The sequence below is a fragment of the Diadema antillarum genome, unplaced genomic scaffold (genome assembly GCF_040938485.1).
Source record: "Diadema antillarum isolate AM-2024a unplaced genomic scaffold, OU_Dant_1.0 seq00000964_RagTag, whole genome shotgun sequence".
Lineage (NCBI taxonomy): Eukaryota > Metazoa > Echinodermata > Echinoidea > Diadematoida > Diadematidae > Diadema > Diadema antillarum.
Genome location: NW_027271810.1, coordinates 311,908 through 333,735, shown reverse-complemented (window position 1 = coordinate 333,735; position 21,828 = coordinate 311,908). Strand labels below are relative to the sequence as shown.

The window sequence follows — 21,828 nt, the reverse complement described above, 5'->3', positions numbered from 1 at the left end:
CTCTCACTTTCATTTTGTTGCCTCTTCTTGGTACACCAGCTTAGGGCTCGCTGCTTGTTCAGTCCCCCCCCCCCCTCCCCCCATGCTGTTGATATTTCACTCTTTTCTTATTCTTTATCGTTGTTCCTTATCTTGTTTGATGTTGCCTCCCTATTCATCCTTATCCTTCACAGGGTTGCCCCCTATATGATCCTTGGGATCATCACTGACCCTCCTCTGCCTTTTGTCTGCCCACCCTCCTGCGTTAATTCCCTCCCTTACTTGTTGGGCTCCTTACCCATGACTTCCAACCCATCCCTTCTGTTTTCTTTGTTCTGTGCCCCTAGCCCTCCCCCGACTGTTCTTGTTGGGTCCTTTGTGATTGCTTTCCCTCCCCGTTTCTCATTTTGCCTCTGACGACGATTCTACTAGGATCGAAAGCTCACTATCCTTTTGACTCCAACAATAAAGTCACTTACAATAAACTGATAAAAGGCAGAAAATAGTAAGTAAGAGAGCAAAAGATGTCATTAATCTTTCAAATCTAGTATCTGTACATGGTATCATAAGTTCGCGTGAAACGTAAATTGCATGAACGTCGCAGCCGACCAACCCGAAAATTACTAACACTCTTTGCTCATTAAGACCACCATAGATTACCAAAACCACTCATTTGTTACTCGAGAAATCGTCTCGCATTCACACGCATGTAGCCAAATGTGCAGCGCCTACTAACTAGCTGTACTGTCAGGTTACATACTTTACTAGACAGGGTCTACCTGTATGTTGTACTCGGTATATCCTGCGCCGGGAGCGTAAAAAGACGCACTTTCTGCTCGAGTGTATCTGCTATTTCAGGTTGACATGGACGATATAAGGTAAGTGTGAATGTGTGGTACTATTAAGGTGACGAAAGTCGCTACTTGAAATCTTAGAATGTCTGTGATAGCAAAATCTTGACGACTTTCCTTCGAAGAGAGCAAGTGGTGCGATCGACATGGATACCTGCCGGGGCCTATCATAGCGCCGCGCGTAGCGGGCCTGGTGCTGCGGTTCAGTGCTTACGTGCTTATGCCTCGCGCGGAAGTGGTTTGACTTTGAGTTGAGCATTTGACATTCTTGACGGACATACGACTTTATTCCAGAGGCACGAATTTATGAATATTATTTGTTTGACCGAGAGATTGGTCTGTATCTTGTCGTCGGGGATATGTTTTGCGGAGACTATCTAGGTCTAGAAAGTCTACTAACGGCACGCTACGACAGTAGACACTACGTCTGCTGGCTTCAAATCTTTAAAAAATCATTGAAAAAAAAAAACCAAAAAAAAAAAAAAACCTCCTCCAGACAGACGGATTTTCTGTCTTGTTGGGCCCTGCCGTCCCTGGGGCAAGCCCAAGCCAAGTCATCAGAATAGAATCCCCTCAGAAGGCAAGATTTCATCTTTGCTCAATATTGTTATGTTTGGTATTATTTTGAAGCTTATCGTGAGTTTGACCGAAAGATCGGTCTGTATGCTGTATCTGTCCGTCGGGGAATGTTCCGCGGAGACTGCGTCTGGCTTCACGGATCCCCTCCGTATACAGACCGAAGTCAATGATTGCGGCTCCTGTGTGGAGCAGTAGCGCACAGATCAAACGTTACGATAAACCACATTTCAGATGCAGCTTTTTTACATTCAAACAAGTTTGACATGACATGACACATTATGCAGCAATATATGGGGTTAATTTCTCACATTGTGCTGTCGAAATACTCACAGTAACTCGGTTATAACGCAGAAATTTTATCCATATCGCAACATTGCCGTTCGCTAGCCGTAAGTCGCCATTTTGAATCTGTAAGCCAATCATATGCGAGGTACGTGTTTTAGTAAAAAAAAACACGTAGAAACTACCTCGTGTGATTGGCTTAGATTCATACTGTATGTTTCTGCAGTTTGAACATGACGTCGCGATGGGCTGGTTGATGTGTGTTTTACGTTGAAAATTCTACCAAAATGTTGGATTATTCATTAATCTGGTGAGTGAAGTGAATTGTTAAATAGTTGCTTTCACTAATATATTACAAGCTTAAATTTGCCGACCTAGGGCCGTGAATTAGACGCAATCGAGAAGGGTGTGGTACCTCACCCAATTTTCCATAGAGACAGTGGTTAAGAATATCCACACAGCAATGGGTACTGGTACCTTCCGTCTGTCTATGGAGGACAGTGTTAATGGCAAAGTATAAAAGAGTCCTCCGGACAGACGGATCTTTCTGTCTAATCATGAGTCGAAGTTTCAAATTCCGTTTTTAAGGAAAAATTGTATTCAAATTTATGCAAATTAATTATAGGGCTTCATTCACATAAATCAACATGATCAATGTGATCGTACTTATACTATAGCCAGGCTAGCATTAGTTATCTGGACATTATAAAATCATATACATTCAAAGGAAAACAAGTAATAAACTTATTTGATCAATATGTGGAGATAAGAAGTTCATAGCCTTTATGCCCTTATCATAGGCCCTATTTTGCTTTGGTATGAAAATTTAGGGATTATGCAATATGCAATCATGGAGCTACAAAATGTAGATGTACACATAGCTCCATGATACAATTGTTAGGTCGTGTCCGATGTCATGTCCTATCATGAGATGTCCCATAAGGCCATACAGCTGTAAAGGTGATTACCGTACCACTAATCTCCACTACCTAAAGTCGCCGGACATTCACATCGCATGTAACGCGCGCCACGATCGGAGATCAGCTGGGGCGACAGATTTTCATCGCTCTCAAAAGACATTCCTAATTCACCTTTTTCCTCCATAAAAACACAAATAATTTGTAATCCAAATGTATTTTTCCATATGTAACAGGTGACAAAACCATTTTTAATGCGAGAATGTTTTTTATTTTGAATGGATTTCAGGTGGCAGATTAACAAAGTTTTTCAAACGCGATGATGCACAATGCATCTTATATTGAGGTGTGTATATACATAGAAACACGCGCTATGGGCGGCGAACTAATTCAGTGCCTATCGTTAGTTTGCCAACCCGGGAGTGCATTGGAAATACACGCAAGTGGCGACTATACGGTAATTGACGTGAGACACCCCCCCCCCCCCCCCCACCCATGTAACAAATTGAGGACTTTCTGAAAGGTTTTTTCTGAAGTTGCCATACTCATGTACATTGTGTACTTTGTACAATACGACATCATACACAACCACCTACAGAACCACTAATTTTATGTTCATGGTTCATTCAATCGGTGCTGTAAACCCTATTCATTGCTCTCTAGGTCTGGCCAGAATAATCACATACAAATTGATGTTACCAAATATCTCTTACCCTGGGTAAATTGTAGACTTAAAGGACAAGTTCACCTTCGTAGACATGTGGGTTGAGTGATTGCAGCAATATTAGTAGAACACATCAATGAGAGTTTGAGGAAAATCGGACAATCCGTTCAAAAGTTATGAATTTTTGAAGTTTCTGCTCAGTCACGGCTGTATGAGAAGACTACTATAGCTTGTGATGTCATATGTCATGAGTACAACTATATAAAGAAAGGATAAAGAAAATTCAAGATATTCTCACTTTTCTCACATAATAAAAGAACACTCTACTTCTCTCTTTCAGAAGTCAGGGGGAATAATATTACCCCTAACATAAGTCAGTAACAAGTCGAAGAAATGTGCACTTTATTCAAAAAGTAAAGTTTTGTGAAATTCTCTTTTGATTTTCCTTATATCGTTGTATGCATGTGACATCATACACTGTAGTAGTCTTCTCCTCCAGCAGTGATTGCACAGATATTTCAAAAATTCATAACTTTTGAACAGATTGTCAGATTTTCAACAAACTTTCACTGATCAATGTGTTCTACTAATATTGTTGCCTTCACTCAATCCACATGTATATGAAGGTGAACCTGTCCTTTAATATTGTGACACACTCTGTGTCATTAACCAAAGAAATCCTGTGGCTGTGTGCTATTACCTGTAGGATTGTATGAGTCCTGATGCAAAACATCTAATCCCTACTAAGTTATTGCCTACGGTTAGGCCAATTAAATATAGCATGACTTTGCTATTAATGCTGTGTTAAACTTGCATTACCGTGATTGATATCTTATTTAAACTGTTCGAGATTCTAGAGCTGATTTAAGGATTGGTCATAGAATTACAACCCCCCCCCCCCAAAAAAAAAAAACAACAACACAACAACACACACAAAAACAAAAAACACCCAAAAACAACAACAATAACAATAACAACTTAAAGAGAGTGGCCTCCGTTGTAAAATATTTTTGGGTCTTGAATTTAAAACTGTTCTAAAATACACTCTTATTGTGCCAGTGCTCTTTTTCAAAGTCAATTGCAATATATGTACTGCAAAAGTGGAAATTTTCGCAGTGTTGAAATTTTTGTGTATTTCGCGAAAATAAAAGCACGTGAATATTTTTGCTTGCCATATGTTCCTGTGCGTGATGTCTTGATTCCGCAGAATTAAAAACACGCGAAACTCTTTTTACCCGGCCATGCGCGAAAAATTAGTCGCGCGAAAATATCCACTTTTACAGTAATATGCAGCATATTATACAAGGTAAAAGGAAGAAACCAGCTTGCAATTTGAATGCATTACCTACTAGTACTAGTTTCTCTTCTTTTTACCTGGTAAACCTGGTGAATCTTTTATCAAACTTGTGGGGAGCAGTATGAGCAGCAGCAAAGAATGAGAAGAAAAAGAATTTTAAAACAACAACAACGTCAACAAACTTATTTATGATGGCAGGCTTCCTTTGCATATAATGTGTAATTCATTCTCTCTATATCCAAAGAACTGGGATACAATTGTAGTTCCCGTTGATATGACAACAGATTGATACAATGACATGTTGCCAACGTACATGTACATATGACAAATATGTGATAAGAAAAACAGTCATGGATACAAAATGCACATTCTCTTAAAGAACACCAGAAATCATTGTAGTGACAGCAAAAATAAGAGAGGAAATACGAGAAATTGCCTCATTTCTAATTTTTTTGAAGATGTTGGTTGTTTGCATTGTGACATTTGATGTATCACCAACTATATTCTAAACATGTATGATACACCTGTGTGGCATAAAGTAACATCTAGTTTCCCAAGTGGTTCAACATAAATTTACAACATTAATTTACATGTAGGCCTACTGTTAAAGGACAATCCAGATTTTTATTTTCATTTTTTATGATTCTTTTCCTGATGCTGCTCCATTGCCAATATTTTGCATTCAACTTTCTGTTATAAATTATAGACAAAAATATTTTGTTTTCTTTGTCCACAACGGTATACAGAAAATGTGTTTCCCATAATATAGAGAACATATTAAAGTGAAGATAACAACAAAATGAAATGGTGAATAAGTATTTTTCTAAGAGCTTTCAGGAGTATTTTTCCCTTCGTGTGACAAGGGTTCCTTAAGGGTGCACTGCACTTTGTAGCTACTGTAGGAATGTACATAATAATGAAGGAATCTTTTGTTTTTCTTGTATTTTGAAGGTTGGAGGTTTTCTGCTTTTCAACATTATGTTTTTTTCGCTGAATGCATTCCTTAGAGAAGATCATGTGTAACAACCAGAGGTGATTTAAAAGTAGATAGCGCTACAAACTGTTTTTCACAGTACCGGTGCTCTTCTGTGGCAGCATTTTGCAAGTAGGGTGATCGATTTGCATGCATTATTTTGTTCATGTTTGTCTTTGTAATTTTCATAAATGCTATGTGTCACACGCTACTGGATAACATTGTTAGAAGAAAATACATTGTACTGTCAAGAGAATAAGCTCACAGAAAAACAATACTGCCAGTTAACTGTAACCTCTCCTTGCAGGAGACAATGTACCGGTACACAGCTTTTAGAGACTGCATCTATTGAAAAAAAAGTATTATAGTTGTGGTGGATGAACAATATCTTGTATGCACAATCAGCTATAATACAGTCTTCTGCATTGTGTTCAACCTATCTCCCACACGAATAAAGAGAGGGAAGTTAGGCCTACATTGTATGATACTGTATTTTAATGAGTTAGTCCATCTCTGAGTACTAAGTATTTTGCAGCCAGTGTGCAGGCAAGCCACAGTGGTTGAAGTGTTGTAAAATGGTCTAGCAGGTTACACATGAGATTTCAACCAGAAGGTCCATGGTTCCAGAACCTGCTGTGGGACCAGCGTCCTCGAGCAAGACTTTTTATACAGCTAGAAGTTTCGCTATGGCGACTGGTATGCCTCATTCAGTCAGTTCCAGGGTAGGGAGAAAATAGTGTAAGTCTGCAGAAAATAGTTTACAGCTGTAATTCTGGCATAAAATAGTGTCATGAAACAGCTACAATATGCATCTACACAGTTGCATTTATTTACATGTTTTAGGGCTTTATGTACAATTGTACATAACCTCTGCAATGTATTATATATGGATGTATTGTAATGAAGTGCCATTGAGTTCTCGGCTGTTGGTGAATGATGCGTATAATGTGGTCAAAGTCCTCAAGGTTGTTTTACCACTTTGGCTTTAGAACCCAAATTTGCTCTAACAGCTGTAAATAAACTGCAGGCATGATTTGAGTGTGTGTCAGGGAGTGAACATGAAGGCTGATCACTGACATGTTCATATTGTACACTTGTTTAATGATTCCATAATGATAATACACGTATGTCATTCATTCAATCGATGATGAACTTTCTGGCTACGTGTTATTGCAGTGGAGACTTACGTTCTAATCTTGTGCATTTTTATGATTTAAGCTTAATCCTTGTTTTAATGCCCTCTTTTACTTTGGAATCTTAAATCCATGCAGCTTGAATTAGATTTTGTTTTTGATAAGAGGATTTTGCGGGTGGTATAGTCAATGTCAAATTGAATCATGGTTTTAATACATGTAGCTACACATTGTATGTACATGTACAGCTGTACTTGAAGGCAATTGTCCTGATAAATCCATGATTGAAATAAAAGTCCTCATCCTTCCCTTCTTGTGCTAACATACCATGGTATATCATTACTTTTATTTGTAATTATTATTATTATTTTTTTTTTTTGGGGGGGGGGGGAGGAGGGGGGACTTACATTGTACATGTAGAACTGAATAAGCTAGGTTTTAAGTTGTTGGAACGGGAAAGAGATCAGTACAGGATACAAGTTCTCTTCTTTCTATAAAAGCCAGTTGGTGTCCTTTTGTTGCCCTTGGAATCATTACAGAAAAAAAAAGTGAATGCAATCTTAGTAATATACTTTGGAAAGTGCACAGACCCAGCAAAGAAATATTGAGTTGATTGAGAGAGAGAGATAGAAAGAGAGAGAGAGAGGGGGGGGGGGGCGAGATAGAGTGAGGGAGGGCTGAGAAGAGACAGACAGACAGATGGACAGACTGACTGGGAGAGAGGGACAGCTAAATACAAATTGCCTGATAGTGTGAGCCATGAATGCATACAAAACATCTGTTCAGAATGTGTATAAAGTGTATGTGTGTGTATACTTGTTTCGTTTTAGGCTAGAATGAATTAAGGCTCTATATTTATTCAGCATGAGCCCGAGGGTTATGCTAGATTTAACCCTGTTGCATTTTAGAGCATGGCACACCCAGCTTGTACTGGTAGAACTAGAGTTTGAACCACAGAGATCTCTGAAATCAGAGTGAATGATGAAATTCATTCTGCCATTACAATGATGTAGGGGGATGTGATGTGATATGCTCTTGACTATGGTACAGATTTCCTTGCTTCATGTTGTATGCATTTTGCACACAAATTTGAAATATGTACAAATACTTAAAGGAGAAGGCTAGTAACTGATCAGTGGGAATCAGTGGAAATGCTGGGAGATGGTTGTTCCAATCCTTATGGGATTCATTCAAGAGTTCATTGTATATCTATTGTTGTGTGAAAATGATTTGCTTCAGAATGGTCTCATATTCAAGTAATGTGCAGTTTAATGCTTCCAGGTTAGCGTCCCTGGTCAGTGACGGAGCATTAATCTGCACATTACTTGAATATGAGACCGTTCTGAAGCAAATCATTTTTACACAACAATAGATATACAATGAACTCTTGAATGAATCCCATAAGGATTGGAACAATCATCTCCCAGCATTTCCACTGATTCCCACTGATCAGTTACTATCCCTCCCCTTTAAGTCTTAAATGCATGAAATTAACTTGAATTAAAAGGGAATATCTCCACACATTAATGTACTTTGAAATTCTGCCCCTATAAAAATTGACTTCTGCTCATTTTTGCTATTGAACAGGGACAGGAGGTGATAGATGTGGATAGTGCAGTCCCTCATGGAGGTCGCCCACCACAGGCCTCGGCCTGTTGGCCCGCCAGCCGCTGGGGGAGATGCATCTTGGGAGGGTGGTGCCCCTACCCTCATGCCTCCCAGCTCCGCCCTGTCCCCATGGATCCAGCTGCGGGGGTCACAGGGGATGATGCCACCTGGGGTGGGTCAGAAGAGACGGTCACTGGTCAGCGGTCAGCTTCACTCGACAATGTCCCAATTCAGGTGAGACCAATCTGCAAAAATCCCAACCCAGAAAAAAAACCAACAACAACAAAAACCCAGACAGACAAATAGTGCCAAATGCAGGATTTCTGCTGAAAAGGTCATTTAGAAGCTCACATATCCTGAAAAATAAATATTGTTACTTATTTCTGAAAGCTGAACAAAGCAGTGGGTATTAAAAAAAAAAAGATATCACAAATACCACTTCCAGTTTATTTCAAAATGCCACAAAGTTTACAAATATTTTGTACAAAATGTTGTATGTATATGGAATCATTGTCCTTTCACCATTTACAAGGAGGTATTAATTTGCCTTCCACTCCATTGACCAGATTTGCTAACATGTTGAAATTTTATGTACTTTTTTTAATGACTTAGGCTTTTCCAAAGTAATAAGGAAGCTTGCCCGAGGGCTTCTCAAGGCTTGCCTGACTTAACAACAACAAATGTATGCAAAGTGAGTTTCAAGCATTGAAAAGTATCAAGTGTGTACCTTCAATCACACACTGTACAACACATGGATATGACTGTTGTGTACCCAGGTACGTAATTGAAGCTCAGTCACACCGCCATGGTGCCCCCATCAGCACTGTGTAAAATGCCTTGTACTACACATCTGTATGCACAATATGTGCTACAGTCAATTTCATTCCTACTCTCATGATCAGGGAAAGTTAGAACTACTCATTAACACAGTTTATTGCTGCAGAAGACAGCATCTTTATATTTCAATGACAGACTTTGAAAATGCAAGAAAACATACATGTGATTGACGATATTGATGTACATACAGTTCTACACTCAATGTACTTCTTGGGAGTACTGGAGAAACATGCAATTTGCGTTCATAATAAAAAATAGAAGGCAATCTTATACGTAAGCACTTGTTACATGATCAGAAGTATGTACAGGTGAGTGGAAAAGCTTGATTCATGGCCTTTGGAATACACTTACTAAACTGGCCTTCTGATTTTAAGTCTTAAAATGTCTCTGACACTTTAACTGTTATTGCAAGCCAACATTGTACAAGAATTCTATCTGCTAGTCTTCAGTTTTAGATGACATAATTGTATTGAGAACATGTGATACACATGATCACTTATCGTGAGTCCGCAACGGAAACCCTAGTGAAATTCTTCAGAATATCGTCCTGTAATGATCCGTGTATGATTGATACCAGCAGACTATTAGACAGGTCATATCAGTTTCCCATGCAGTAAATCATCCAGTGTGATGAAGATACTCTGAACAAAGCTAAGAATTGTACCTTCTCAGTACTGTTGTGTCCGTATAACGAGGTACTGCTTTATTGGGTACTCTGCTTAATTGATGCACAGGCTGGACAAACAGTTTCAATGCATTTTGGTAGGCATTGTGGTTGATTGCGTAGAAATTTTCTCGACAAGCCTGATCTATAATTTGTTGTTTCTCATTAAAAATTCTTCAAAATGGGCATGAATATAAATTCAGAAGGAACTTTTAGGTGCTGAGATGCAATAGAGTACTTACCGGTACTTTCATGTTTTAATACAAAGTAATATGTTGAATGTGCAGTGTACGATACACTTTTAATGAATGGTTAATGTTTGAATGTAAAGTTGAATGTGCAGTGTACGATCGATTTGTTGTATCACTACCAACGAATCCTTGTTCCAGTATTACACACTACCCAAGCTACACACACAGTGACACACTAATCACTCCATGTGTCTACGTGAGAAAAATGAAGGAAAAGTTGGACTTGGACTCCACTGAGACTGTTAAACTTTTTTCAGGACTTTTGTGGAAAAATAAATCTACAGTTGCCATAAAACAGGTCTACAAAATCTTTATTTGTATGGGGACATTGCTCATAATCTGCTGCAACACTTGGTTGCATGCCCAGTATAGGAGTCTACATTGTAGGTGCAGAGCAACCCAGGGATCAGTAGCAAAGAATGAGTTATAAATGTACATCATTTTCCTTGAAAGCATTTCATGAAAGGTTGGAGTTTCTGCAAAGGATGTTGTGTGACTTTAGTGTTTGAATACAGAAACTGTCAGAAGATGAGCTGTGGCTGTAGAGATGCAACTTTATCATGCTTTGTTTGTGATAAGTGACAGCCGAGGGTTTCGATAGTGTGTGATATCTTACATGAATGAAATATACAGTACCTCTCCAGTACCGGTATATCAGGTTCATCGCTTAATTAGATGAGTAATGCTCTGCCTGACACTTTACAACTATGTAGAGACTGTACTGGTATACTTGTAGGTCAAATGAAGACAGAGCGTGTATGGAACTGATTGACAAATTGCCCTACATCGACGATATAAAGGAGTCCATCAGGCCCGGGAGACTTAATGATTTACGTCGATGTAGTGCAATTTGTCAATCAGTTGCAATTAAGACATCTGGACAGAAGAATTGCACAAATTTGAATAAAGCGTGTATGATCGTCCCTTGTGCCTGTATGTTCAAGTTACGATCTCTCTATCTCCGATGTCCTATGGTGTACGGTTCTGGAGTGTCTGGTACTGATTCAAATTGTTCAGGCCTTAGAAACAGAGAGAGATACTCACAACTAATTGACTGTTTCGATTCCTCCTAAACATTGATGTCATATCCTTATTAATAAAATTTATGTCATTGGGTATGATACAGGTTTTGATTTGTGTTTGAGTATCAAATTGCTAAACTTGAGTGAATGGCTGGTAAAAAAACACACAAACAAAAACAAAACTGTTTGATAGGAGTATCGCAATCGTTTGTACAAAAGTCCAAGGGCTATAAAGGTTCCCTGTCTTGGAAATTCTTCTCCTTGGTCCTCATGAGGCGGAGAATTCAATTAACTCTTCTCTCAGAGTGATGTGAGGCTGGCGTTGCATGAAGTTGTGCTCACATGACATGACGAAATGTCTCCCAGGCCTGATGGACTTCTCGCTCAGTCGGGCTCAGTGATTCAAGGGGAAAGAACCATCTGGTTTCCATTCTCCAGAAACTTTAATACGTGGTACATCCGACATTTCCGAACAAATCAGCTGTGAAGGTGAAGGTCCCTCCTCGTAAGTGTTCATGGTAGGAGCAAAGCAGCTGGATGTTAATAAAAAATTTAAAAAGAACAAAACGCCCGATGGATTTTTTGCCGTTCGTTTTGCTGTCACACAATGATAAGTGGCATTGAGGGCGTGCTTTCTGTCTGTATGTATGATGAATTTGGCTTGACACTTGATTTATTTCGTGTAGATTGATGATGACTGGACTAGTTCTAGATTCTTTCTGGCTGTGAAGGGTGAATTTAGAAACAGGATGCACATCTTGTGAGTATCATATTTGCAGAAACTTTCATTGTAGTATTTCAAATATTTTTTGTCCCGAAACCACACTTATTCTCAACAGTAATTGTTATTTTGTTTGTTTGTTGTTGTTTTTTTTTTTCAAATAGAGATAGGCCTATAGGTCAAATTCAAGGAAATTTATCCTAGTAGTACTCTAACTACAAACTGTATTTGTGTTAATGATATTCCTCTCACTTCGAGCTAGTGTAGGAGTTTCTAATGCAGCACAGTATGAAAGTTCTACTTTGATGTACATTGTAGTATAAGACATAATTTGTCTACAAGAAGGTACAATGTATGAGGAAAAATTATGAGAGTTGATCCAAACTAATATTTGTCCATGTCTGTATTCCTATTGTATTGTACCTTGAATGATATATTCACAATTAAATCCTTGCTAGTGAAGGAGAACATCGGATTGGCATTACCTTTTTTTCTCAAGTTGGGAGTTCTGACCCTTTACCTGATTGATTTTATGCTTTCTGAAGTAATAATAATGATAATGATAAAGCTCATATTGCACATTTTATGGAAATAGTAACTTTGCTCATGGAAATCTCCAGAAATAGAGAAAGAAGGGGGCAGTGATAGAACAAAGGATGAGACAAAAATAAAATGCAAGTTCAGGGTGGAACTGCCAGAGCTATGAAGTTATTAGCATGATATCAAGTGAGTTGTCAGAAGACTTTGGAATTGTTCATTTTTTTAGGAGAGTCGGAGTATGAGCTTGCCGCGACAGGCACGGTGACACAAGTCTTGCAACACGAGTCACATGAGTCATTTATGATCATTCTGGACAAACGTTGACCCACTTTTTTGTGTGTGTACATAGTATAACCCTGGCTCATGGTACTTTTATGGATCATGGAATAACTGCAAACAGGTTATGGACAAAGGTGCAGTGCAGTACTGCAGTTGTGCAAAATTTTGTTTTTATTTAGTAACAATATATTTTTATCAGAATAGAAATAAGTAATGAGAGCAAAAAAGTATTCATCTGAGTAGTCAAACTCCTGTTGGCACCATCAACATTATCAGGTGGTGCCATTTCAGACCATTGCAAATGTACACTGTTTTTGTACTGTATTTTCCAGACAAGGTATTCATATTAGTACAATTTGGGATTTTTCTTTTTGTTCCCCTTTGTTCATCTTTTTATGTTTTCATTTTTCTGGTTTGCTTGCTATTTTGAGGTACATTTCCAGGATCATGCAGAGCTTTTTGGAGTAAGAATGTTTGATGCAATCTTTGATTATAGTATCAATGATTGTTAAGTTCACGATGAAATATTTTGTAGCTCATCTTTTGATACCATTTAATAGGTAGAACACAATTTTCAGATGTGTCATGTTTCTTTATTGAGTTCAAGTTTTAATTAATTTAATTTTAATCCTTGAGTATTAATTTTTTGTCATGTCTTTATGATGATAAACAGCCAGGTTTATCAAGGAAACTGTCTCAAACAAGAATAGTGCAGAAGTTTGTTCTCTTGTCATGAATAATGTATGTTTACAACTGTAGGAAGATACAAGCTTGTACCATGAAATGCATGCACAGTAAAGTGGAAATAAAATTCTCAGACTTTAATAGACCAGCAGTTACTGTCACTTAGGGCCTACTCAATTTATCCCTTAAAGGACAAGTTCACCTTCATTAACATAAGGATTGAGAGAATGTAGCAATATTAGTAGAACACATCAGTGAAAGTTTGAGGAAAATCGGACAATCCGTTCAAAAGTAATGAATTTTTGAAGTTTTTGTGCAGTCACCCCTGGATGAGAAGACTACTGCAGTGTATGATGTCACATGCGTACAACAATAAAGGAAAATGTAAAGAGAATTTCACAAAATTCCATCTTTTGAAAAAAGTACACACTCCCTTGACTCGTTACTGACATATGTAATGGGTAATATTATTCCCATTGCCTTTAGAAAGAGGCAAGTAAAGTGCTCCTTTATTATACGAAAAAAGTGAAAATATGTTGAATTTTCTTTACATTTTCTTTATACTGTTGTACTCATATGACATCACGAGCCCTAGTAGTCTCCTCATCCAGCAGTTCCAACGCAAAAATGTTAAAAATTTTACATCGATTGTCCAATTTTCCTCAAACTTTCACTGATGTGTTCTACTAATATTGCTGCATTCTCTCAATCGTTATGTTTATGAAGGTGGACTTGTCCTTTAAATGTTTTGGGCATTATATTTCCATATTTTCCCAACAGTTTTCACTTATGTACGTAGCCAAATTTTTTTGAGTATTTTGGTTGTCCACAGGGTCAGTCCTGTTGTTGCCTAATTTTCTTAGCCTTATGCAAAGACTGTACCATTCCAAGAGATTCCCTTTACTTGGATACTCTTCATCTACATTTGTACAGTGAAGCTTACAATGTAGAAAACTAAGGATCTCCATTTAACAGTATCATTGCAGAAAGTTAGTCTTACCCATTGAGGACGAGTCCTGAGTAATACTCGTGCAAAGGGTCTGTGGGAAATGCGTATTACATTGTAGCAAAATCAGCTCATCCTCAATGGGTTAAGTATTAAAAAGTAGATGTGCAGTGTAGGATTATTGCCTGTAGTAAGAACATAGTACATTGTACATCAATAGGAAAGAAACAAGAAGACCAATAAAATGGAAAGTGCTGCATGCAGTCTGATAGCCAGACTAGCTATGAACCCACACCAGTTAGTACCAGGACCAGGCCAATGTGTTTGTCATTGTTCCTCAATGTCGGTACGGCTGGTCTGTGTACAGTATGACTAAGTACTTTAGTGAATAATTTACATTACCTCCAAATTTAGACCAAGGAGGTACGTACTAGGAGACTATCCATTGCAAAAACATGTGAGAGTCTGTTCCTATATGGTACAGAAGATGTACACGTGCATTTCTATGTTAATACTAATTTTCTTTAAAGGGAACCCAAACCCGAGAACAATGTGGATAGAGTGAAAGCAGCAACATCAGTAGAACACATAAGTGAAAGTTTGAGGAAAATCGGACAATCGATGCAAAAGTTATGGATTTTTAAAGTTTTGGTGTTGGAACAGCTGGATGAGGAGACTACTAGAGGTTATGATGTATGTGTAGACAACAATATAAAGAAAATATAAAGAAAATTCCACAAAAATTAACTTTTCTAGCATTATCAAAGAGCACTTAACTAACCACTTTCAGAAAGCAGGGGGAATAATTGCTACATGTACCCTTAACATGTATGTCAGTATCAAGTTGATGGAATGTGAATTTTCATAAAAAATGAATTTTTGTGGAATTCCCTTTATATTTTATTTATATTGTTGACCACATACATGTAGATGTCATAACCTCAAGTAGTCTCCTCATCCAGCGGTTCCAACACCAAAATTTTTACAATTCATAAAGTTTGCATCGATTGTCCGATTTTCCTCAAATTTTCACTGGTGTGTTTACAGATACTAATGTTGCTGCTTTCACTCAATCCACATTGCTCTTTGGGTTTGGGTTCCCTTTAAGCAAGTTGAAATCTATGGTGGCCACGTAAAGTTTTGAGGTAGAAACCATCATCAAATTTCAGTTTTGATTATGAATGTTATTGCTTGTTTAAAAACAGAAAGAAACATAGATTTAAGAGGGAAATAATCTGTCTACATCTGTCAAATAGCATGTGGACCAGAATGTATCATGAAAGAAAAAATTAAATAAGCAGAGCTTGGTAAGGGCCTATATTTTTACAATTTCTTGAAATGTTGCAATTTTCTGGTGAAACTTGCCCCTCACAAACATTAGCTGGTGCATACAAGAATAATTAATGTTCGTCAGTAAATCAGCAACTACAATGTTGTCACCTTCCGGTAGAAGGGCCCTACAAGTAGCATGTAATTTTGACTCAAAATCAAATTTTGGATTGTGACATAATTCAGTGGTTTTGAAAAGTCTTTTATATGATTCAATCACCATTTTTTTTTTTTTTTGATAAATTGTTTTTTTTCTTTGAAAGCACAAGCCTTTAGGCTGCCTCAAGCAGTGGCATGTTCCCATGATATCTTGTATTCAGAGAAATGAAATGCCAAAAACTGCAACAAATAAAGTAGAATGCTGAAACCCCAAAATTGCAGTGGGCTCCCCATTGCCTCCTTGCTTTCTTATTCTGCCAGACACCGTACATTCTTAGACCAGTAAATTTCCTACTTGCCCAATGTCTCATCAGATTTACAGTGTACAGGTGTATTTGCGCAAGAAAGAAACCATGTGTGCACATTGTAAAGAGCCAGTGAAAGCTGTTTGGAGTAGTACTTTCACTATGAATGAGTTGAGATCTGTTGTATGTGCCATGGGGGGGGGGGGGGGGGGGGTAAGAAGCATTATACTCTGTGGACAGATACACTGGAACTTTGCCTATCCACATGCCAAACTTGAAGTTGGCACTATAGAGAGTAGAATCAAACAAACTATTCAACAATGGAAGTTTCATGATCAAAATCAAACCTGGTATAAAAAATGGCAGAATTTCAATTGATGTTTCTTTGAAATTCTGCAATTAGCAATTCTGCTGTAGCAGCCACATCTGCATATTGATACAAATATATTTAAAAGATGAGATTGTGTTTGGCCTCACATGTTTCCGTTTTGACCAACGAAAGAAGTCATGAGAATGTTTTTTTCTGTTGACATTGAATCAGAGGAAAAAATTCCAGATGTTTTGCATAAAAAAGCATTAAACTGTTGAAGTGTTGCAGTATAACTTGGCAATTTTTATCATCCTTTTCTCTTTTTTTTTTGGGGGGGGGGGATTGTGCTCGTTGAATTATTCACCGTTTGAAATGTGAGGGTTTTTTTTCAAAATACATATTATTTTATTCACAAACTGAGGAGAGAATTGTGAGTTGATGACATCATCACCTTATTAAAGGACAAGTTCACCTTCATAGACATGTGGGTTGAGTGAATGCAGCAATATTAGTAGAACACATCAGTGAGAGTTTGAGGAAAATCGGACAATCCGTTCAAAAGTTATGAATTTTTGAAGTTTCTGATCAGTCACGGCTGGATGGAAAGACTAAGTAAGCTTGTGATGTCACATGAGTACAACGATATAAAGAAAGAACAAAGAAAATTCAACATATTTCCATTTTTCTCGCATAACAAAAGAACATTCGACTTCTCTCTTTCAGAAGGCAGGGGGAATAATATTACCCTTAACATACTTCAGTAGCAAGTCGAAGAAATGTGCACTTTATTCAAAAAGTAAAGTTTTGTGAAATTATCTTTTTATTTTCCTTATATAGTTGTACGCATGTGACATCATACACTGTAGTAGTCTTGTCATCCAGCAGTGACTGCACAGATGCTTAAAATATTCATAACTTTTGAACGGATAGTCCGACTTTCCTCAAACTTTCACTGATGTGTTCTACTAATATTGCTGCATTCTCTCAATCCTAATGTATATGAAGGTGGACTTGTCCTATAATTTGCATGCGTTTGACCAATATCACCATTACACTGTGCCTTTAAAGTTGTGGAACTTTACTTATAAAATTTCATATGTTGTAACTGTCTTTGACAGAACTTCTTTTATTTTGTTTTCCTTCCTGTCTAAATCAGCAGGAATATCATGCAGAATTGTACTTATGGTCTACACAGAACAGCAATAATGTGCCATATCATTGGATGTATGTTCGTTTGTCGATTTTTGTTTTTTGTTGTTGGTGAACATTGTTGTTTTAAGAGGGAAAAGTTGTAAGACTTGACAGGAGGCATGTCAGGCCCAGTAATTAGATGAGTTACTTGTCCTATTTGCCAATGATAATCCTTCAAAAAAGAAAACAGATTTTTTTTTTTTTGAAATTCCTGGATTCAAATGGTGGGCCAGACCAATACTGGAATTTGATCATCTGTTCTTTGTGTCATTGTAAACTTTTCCTGTAAGTTTCGTCCAAGTCCCTTCCCAACTTTATGATGTACATGTATTTTGCAAACAGACAAACCAACACTGACAAAAACATAAACCTACTTGGTGGAGGTAATAAAGAGAAATGTTTGTGTACATTGTACCATAGTTTGATGTTGCACACAATCCAGGCAGGGTACGAATACACATGGTTGTCAAAATATCAGTGAGCTTCTCGCATAAAATTGATGGTTATGTTTAGTTACCTGTACTTGTGTGCATGAAGCTGGTACATAATATGTCTCCATAGTAATTATGTGTATGTATCACTGCATGGCATGTGGTGCTTTGAGATTTAAAAGGTGACCTCTGCATTCTGCATCATCAGAAAATCTTCACCAGGACTTTGTAATTATTTGCCATGGCATGGACTAATCGAAGTTTGATGAGCGGTTCGTGAAGCGCCCTCTTTACCTGCCAAATGGGCAACTTTAAAAACAAACAAATGAGTTGTCAATTTGCACTGCATCAACAGCTTTAAACGCAGTCAGAGCTGTTTAATTGCAAAGTTACTGATTTCTGGTGAAGCCTTGGAGAGCCATATCAGGTGCAGATGGCATTGGTTGCAAGAGGATTCCACCCTGCCCATCCAGAGCCATGATAGCCGTTCTGTTTGAACAGTACTTAGGGCATTGTATGGGCCCCAACCTGCATTGGTATATAATGTCTTGAACATAAAAGAGATCAAGAGATTATCCCAGAGATTAGAATACAAGTCTGAGGGCGTAGACTGAATGAATAGGGAGGGAGCAAAAAGGATCGGTATTTTTCCTTTTTGGCTCCCATTGTGCGAGGGATTATATCTTCCGTTCACCCCATTCCTTATTATTATTTTAGAGGAGGGATAGAGGGGCAGGTTGGTGTCTTCAGTAAACACTTTACTACATGTATGCCCCCGTCATACCATTCCTTAACACCAAGCCTTCCAACCACTTATTTGGAAGGTGTATTGAGATATCGGTGACAGCTAGCTGGACACACTCCACACCCTCCGTGGCTCCAGGCTCTCAACCGTTATGGCGTCTGATTATTATTATTACGCATCATAAATTGTCATAGAGTGAATCTTTGAGGCACGCCTTGGTCCTCTGACAGCAATTACCGCTTTCCCCACAAATAATTCCAGCAGAAAATGACCAGATGATTCTTGTTCATGTGAGTCTGCATAAAGTGCGGTGATACAAGCTTGAATTGACGCGGGGACCAAAGTGGGCGGGATGGCAGAAGAGCAAGTTCCGTTTTCTGCATTTGACCCACAGATATTCCTCATTGGTTTCTCGAGGTAAGATGAATTTGTCTTCTTGTGAACCGATGGTCATTCCAAATTTGAGTTTCCATTTTCTTTGCAGTTTGCACAAGGCACCAGAGTAGGAGAGCTGACAAGTGATAGGGCTCCATGATTTTGCAGGAGCCTCCCTGAAAACTACAGTTTTCTTGTCTGTCCTTGTGATAGCATAAATGCCCGTCTCCCTGATTGGGATGCATGTATTGTAGAATAACTTTGGCCTATAAAAATGCATGCAATGTGCACAAACAACATGTAACTCCATAACTGCCTATTGGAATCTACTTGATTTTTATGTTAAAATTTTGGCAGCCCAAGAATAGCACATGCTTCCTCCCTTACAATTTTACCCTGTCAAACCTTCTTTACACCATGGTTACCACTTTTAGTTGTTCAAAATTCAAACTTTTGAATGGATTGTCCGATTCTCCTCAAACGTCACTGATGTGTTCTACTAATATTGCTGCATTAGCTCATTCCACATACTGGATATCATCCCCCTTCAAAATAAAGAAAGTTATGAACAAGTGGATGTCAGCAAGTCATTTCATGTGGCAGCAAAGCCTTTGAGGACCATCTACCCAATGCCATGAATACTGTGTACATATGCAGAAGCTGGTGATGGTAAGATTAGGGTTAATCCATAGGCACCTTGAATTGACCGTCCTGTTCACTGAGTTTAAAGGGATTGTATAGTTTTGGTTGAGACCTAATTTTAGGTTTCTAACATTTTTTGGTGAGATAATGAGAAACCTAAATGAAATATGAAAGAGCATGTAATTCTATGAGGAATTCAATGAAAATTCGATGAAAATTGGTTTTGAAATGGCTGAGATATCCAAAAAAGAGTGATTCTGGTAAAGTGTGGGACCCACACTTTATTACGATCGATTTGTTTTACTTTGTTTTTGGATGTTTCATTCATTCCAAACCCGATTTTCATCAAATAAACTTTTAATTCCTCTTGAAATAGTATGCTCTGTACTATATCATAAATGTTTTCTTGGTATCTTGCAAAAAATTAAAAACTCAATTCTCATCTCCACCAATACTGTACTATCCCTTTAATGATGTCATGTGCATACTGAAACTCATTTGCTTTTAGTTGAGATGTCACTATTTCCACTTATCGACTTATGAAGCATTTTGTTTAAAGCTCTCTCACTGCTGCTCAAGAAATACAACTCGCTTATTTTCTCTCTGACCTTCAAATGGAAAGATTCAAAGGCACGTTGCTGCAAAGAATCAATGTTAGAGAAGCTTGATGAATGTACATACTATTGGCATTTGAAACCATCATTAAGCCATTGCATACAGGAATGAGCTTGCCGTAGTGTATGAGATCCATGAGAATAGATTTTTCTCTGTAGTAACATGACAGTGTTAAAGCGGAATAAGCTGCAGAAATGTGAGTATTGATAAGTTTATGGAGCAAATTTGAATTACCAATACTGCTATTAAAGATAATATAAAGTTTTGGTACCTCAAAAGTTTCCCTGAATATCCTTGTCTTAGTTTGTGTTTCAAGTAAAAGTACCTTTCATATAACTACACTGTGAGACTTACTCGCCCCAAGGTGCTCTCATGTCTTAGTAATCATGCAATTAACTGCGACCAGCAGCCCCATACGCATAGCATAATGGGGCTGCGCATTGTAGCATGCAGGATCACGACAGACGTAGTATCGCGGGTAAATATCAACTTAAAATCCAAAAATTTCTTCAATTTGGAGACTCACCAGTTAAGTTGAAGTATTGAAAACAGGCTTCGGGCAATGTTTAGTTCTGCCAATAGTCCCTTTCTGTTCGAATTGATGACTGAATGTGACTCGGTCGAGAGGACCTTGGGAGAGCTACACTGAATTGACGGTCAGCGCAAATTTCAAATCCATGAACGGATAAGATGTCTGTGTGCGCATGCGCTGGCTGTCGATTCAGTGTAGCTCTCCCAAGGTCCTCTCGACCGAGTCACATTCAGTCATCAATTCGAACAGAAAGGGACTATTGGCAGAACCAAACGTTGCCCGAAGCCTGTTTTCAATACTTCAACTTAACTGGTGAGTCTTCAAGTTCAAGAAATTTTTGGATTTTAAGTTGATATTTACTCGCGATACTACGTCTGTCGTGATCCTGGATGCTACAATGCGCAGCCCCATTTAGCTATGCGTATGGGGCTGCTGGTTGCAGTTATCATGCATGCAGTAATGGTTTCGTACAATACGTGTACTGTATATTGATTCTCGCGGTACCACGGTACCGCGACGGCTCTGGTACGAAACCATTATTGCATGATTACTAAGACATGAGAGCACTTTGGGGCGAGTAAGTCTCACAGTGTTAGTTATATGAAAGGTACTTTAACCTGAAACACAAACTAAGACAAGGAAATTCAGGGAAACTTTTGAGGTACCAAAACTTTATATTATCTTTAAGTAGACCACTTTACTTACAAATTCTTGAAAGGTAATAATGTTGTTTGAATAACAAAGGTTGTTTCTAACACTTGTAAAGCTTGCTTTTGTGACATTACAACAATTGGCAGGCAAGCAGGATTCCAAGTAGTGGAATGCAGGCTAAGAGTCATTACAGATGACTCAAAGGTCTGTGGTTGCAAGGTCCATGGAGAAAAAATATAGGTTTGAATTATGATTCTGAGATATTTTGGTGCAAGACCTTTTCTGACTTGTTGAGTACAAGATTCCCAACCAACCCAATTTCTTTAAAATCCTTGTCCTGACATGTACAAGTTTGTACTAACTCAGAAAGTGAAAA

General features: G+C 38.1%; 1 protein-coding gene across 1 annotated transcript in view; it reads left to right on the top strand.

The window, feature by feature from the left end:
• Positions 1–733: 733 nt before the first annotated feature.
• LOC139741937 (uncharacterized) overlaps positions 734–21,828 on the top strand; it is a 68,943-nt gene continuing 47,848 nt past the window's right edge. Inside the window, exons 1-2 of the mRNA XM_071652508.1 lie at positions 734–857; positions 8,263–8,517. Coding sequence (XP_071508609.1) covers positions 8,279–8,517 — 239 coding nt within the window. The 5' untranslated portion in view covers positions 734–857; positions 8,263–8,278. The remainder of the gene's footprint in view (positions 858–8,262; positions 8,518–21,828) is intronic.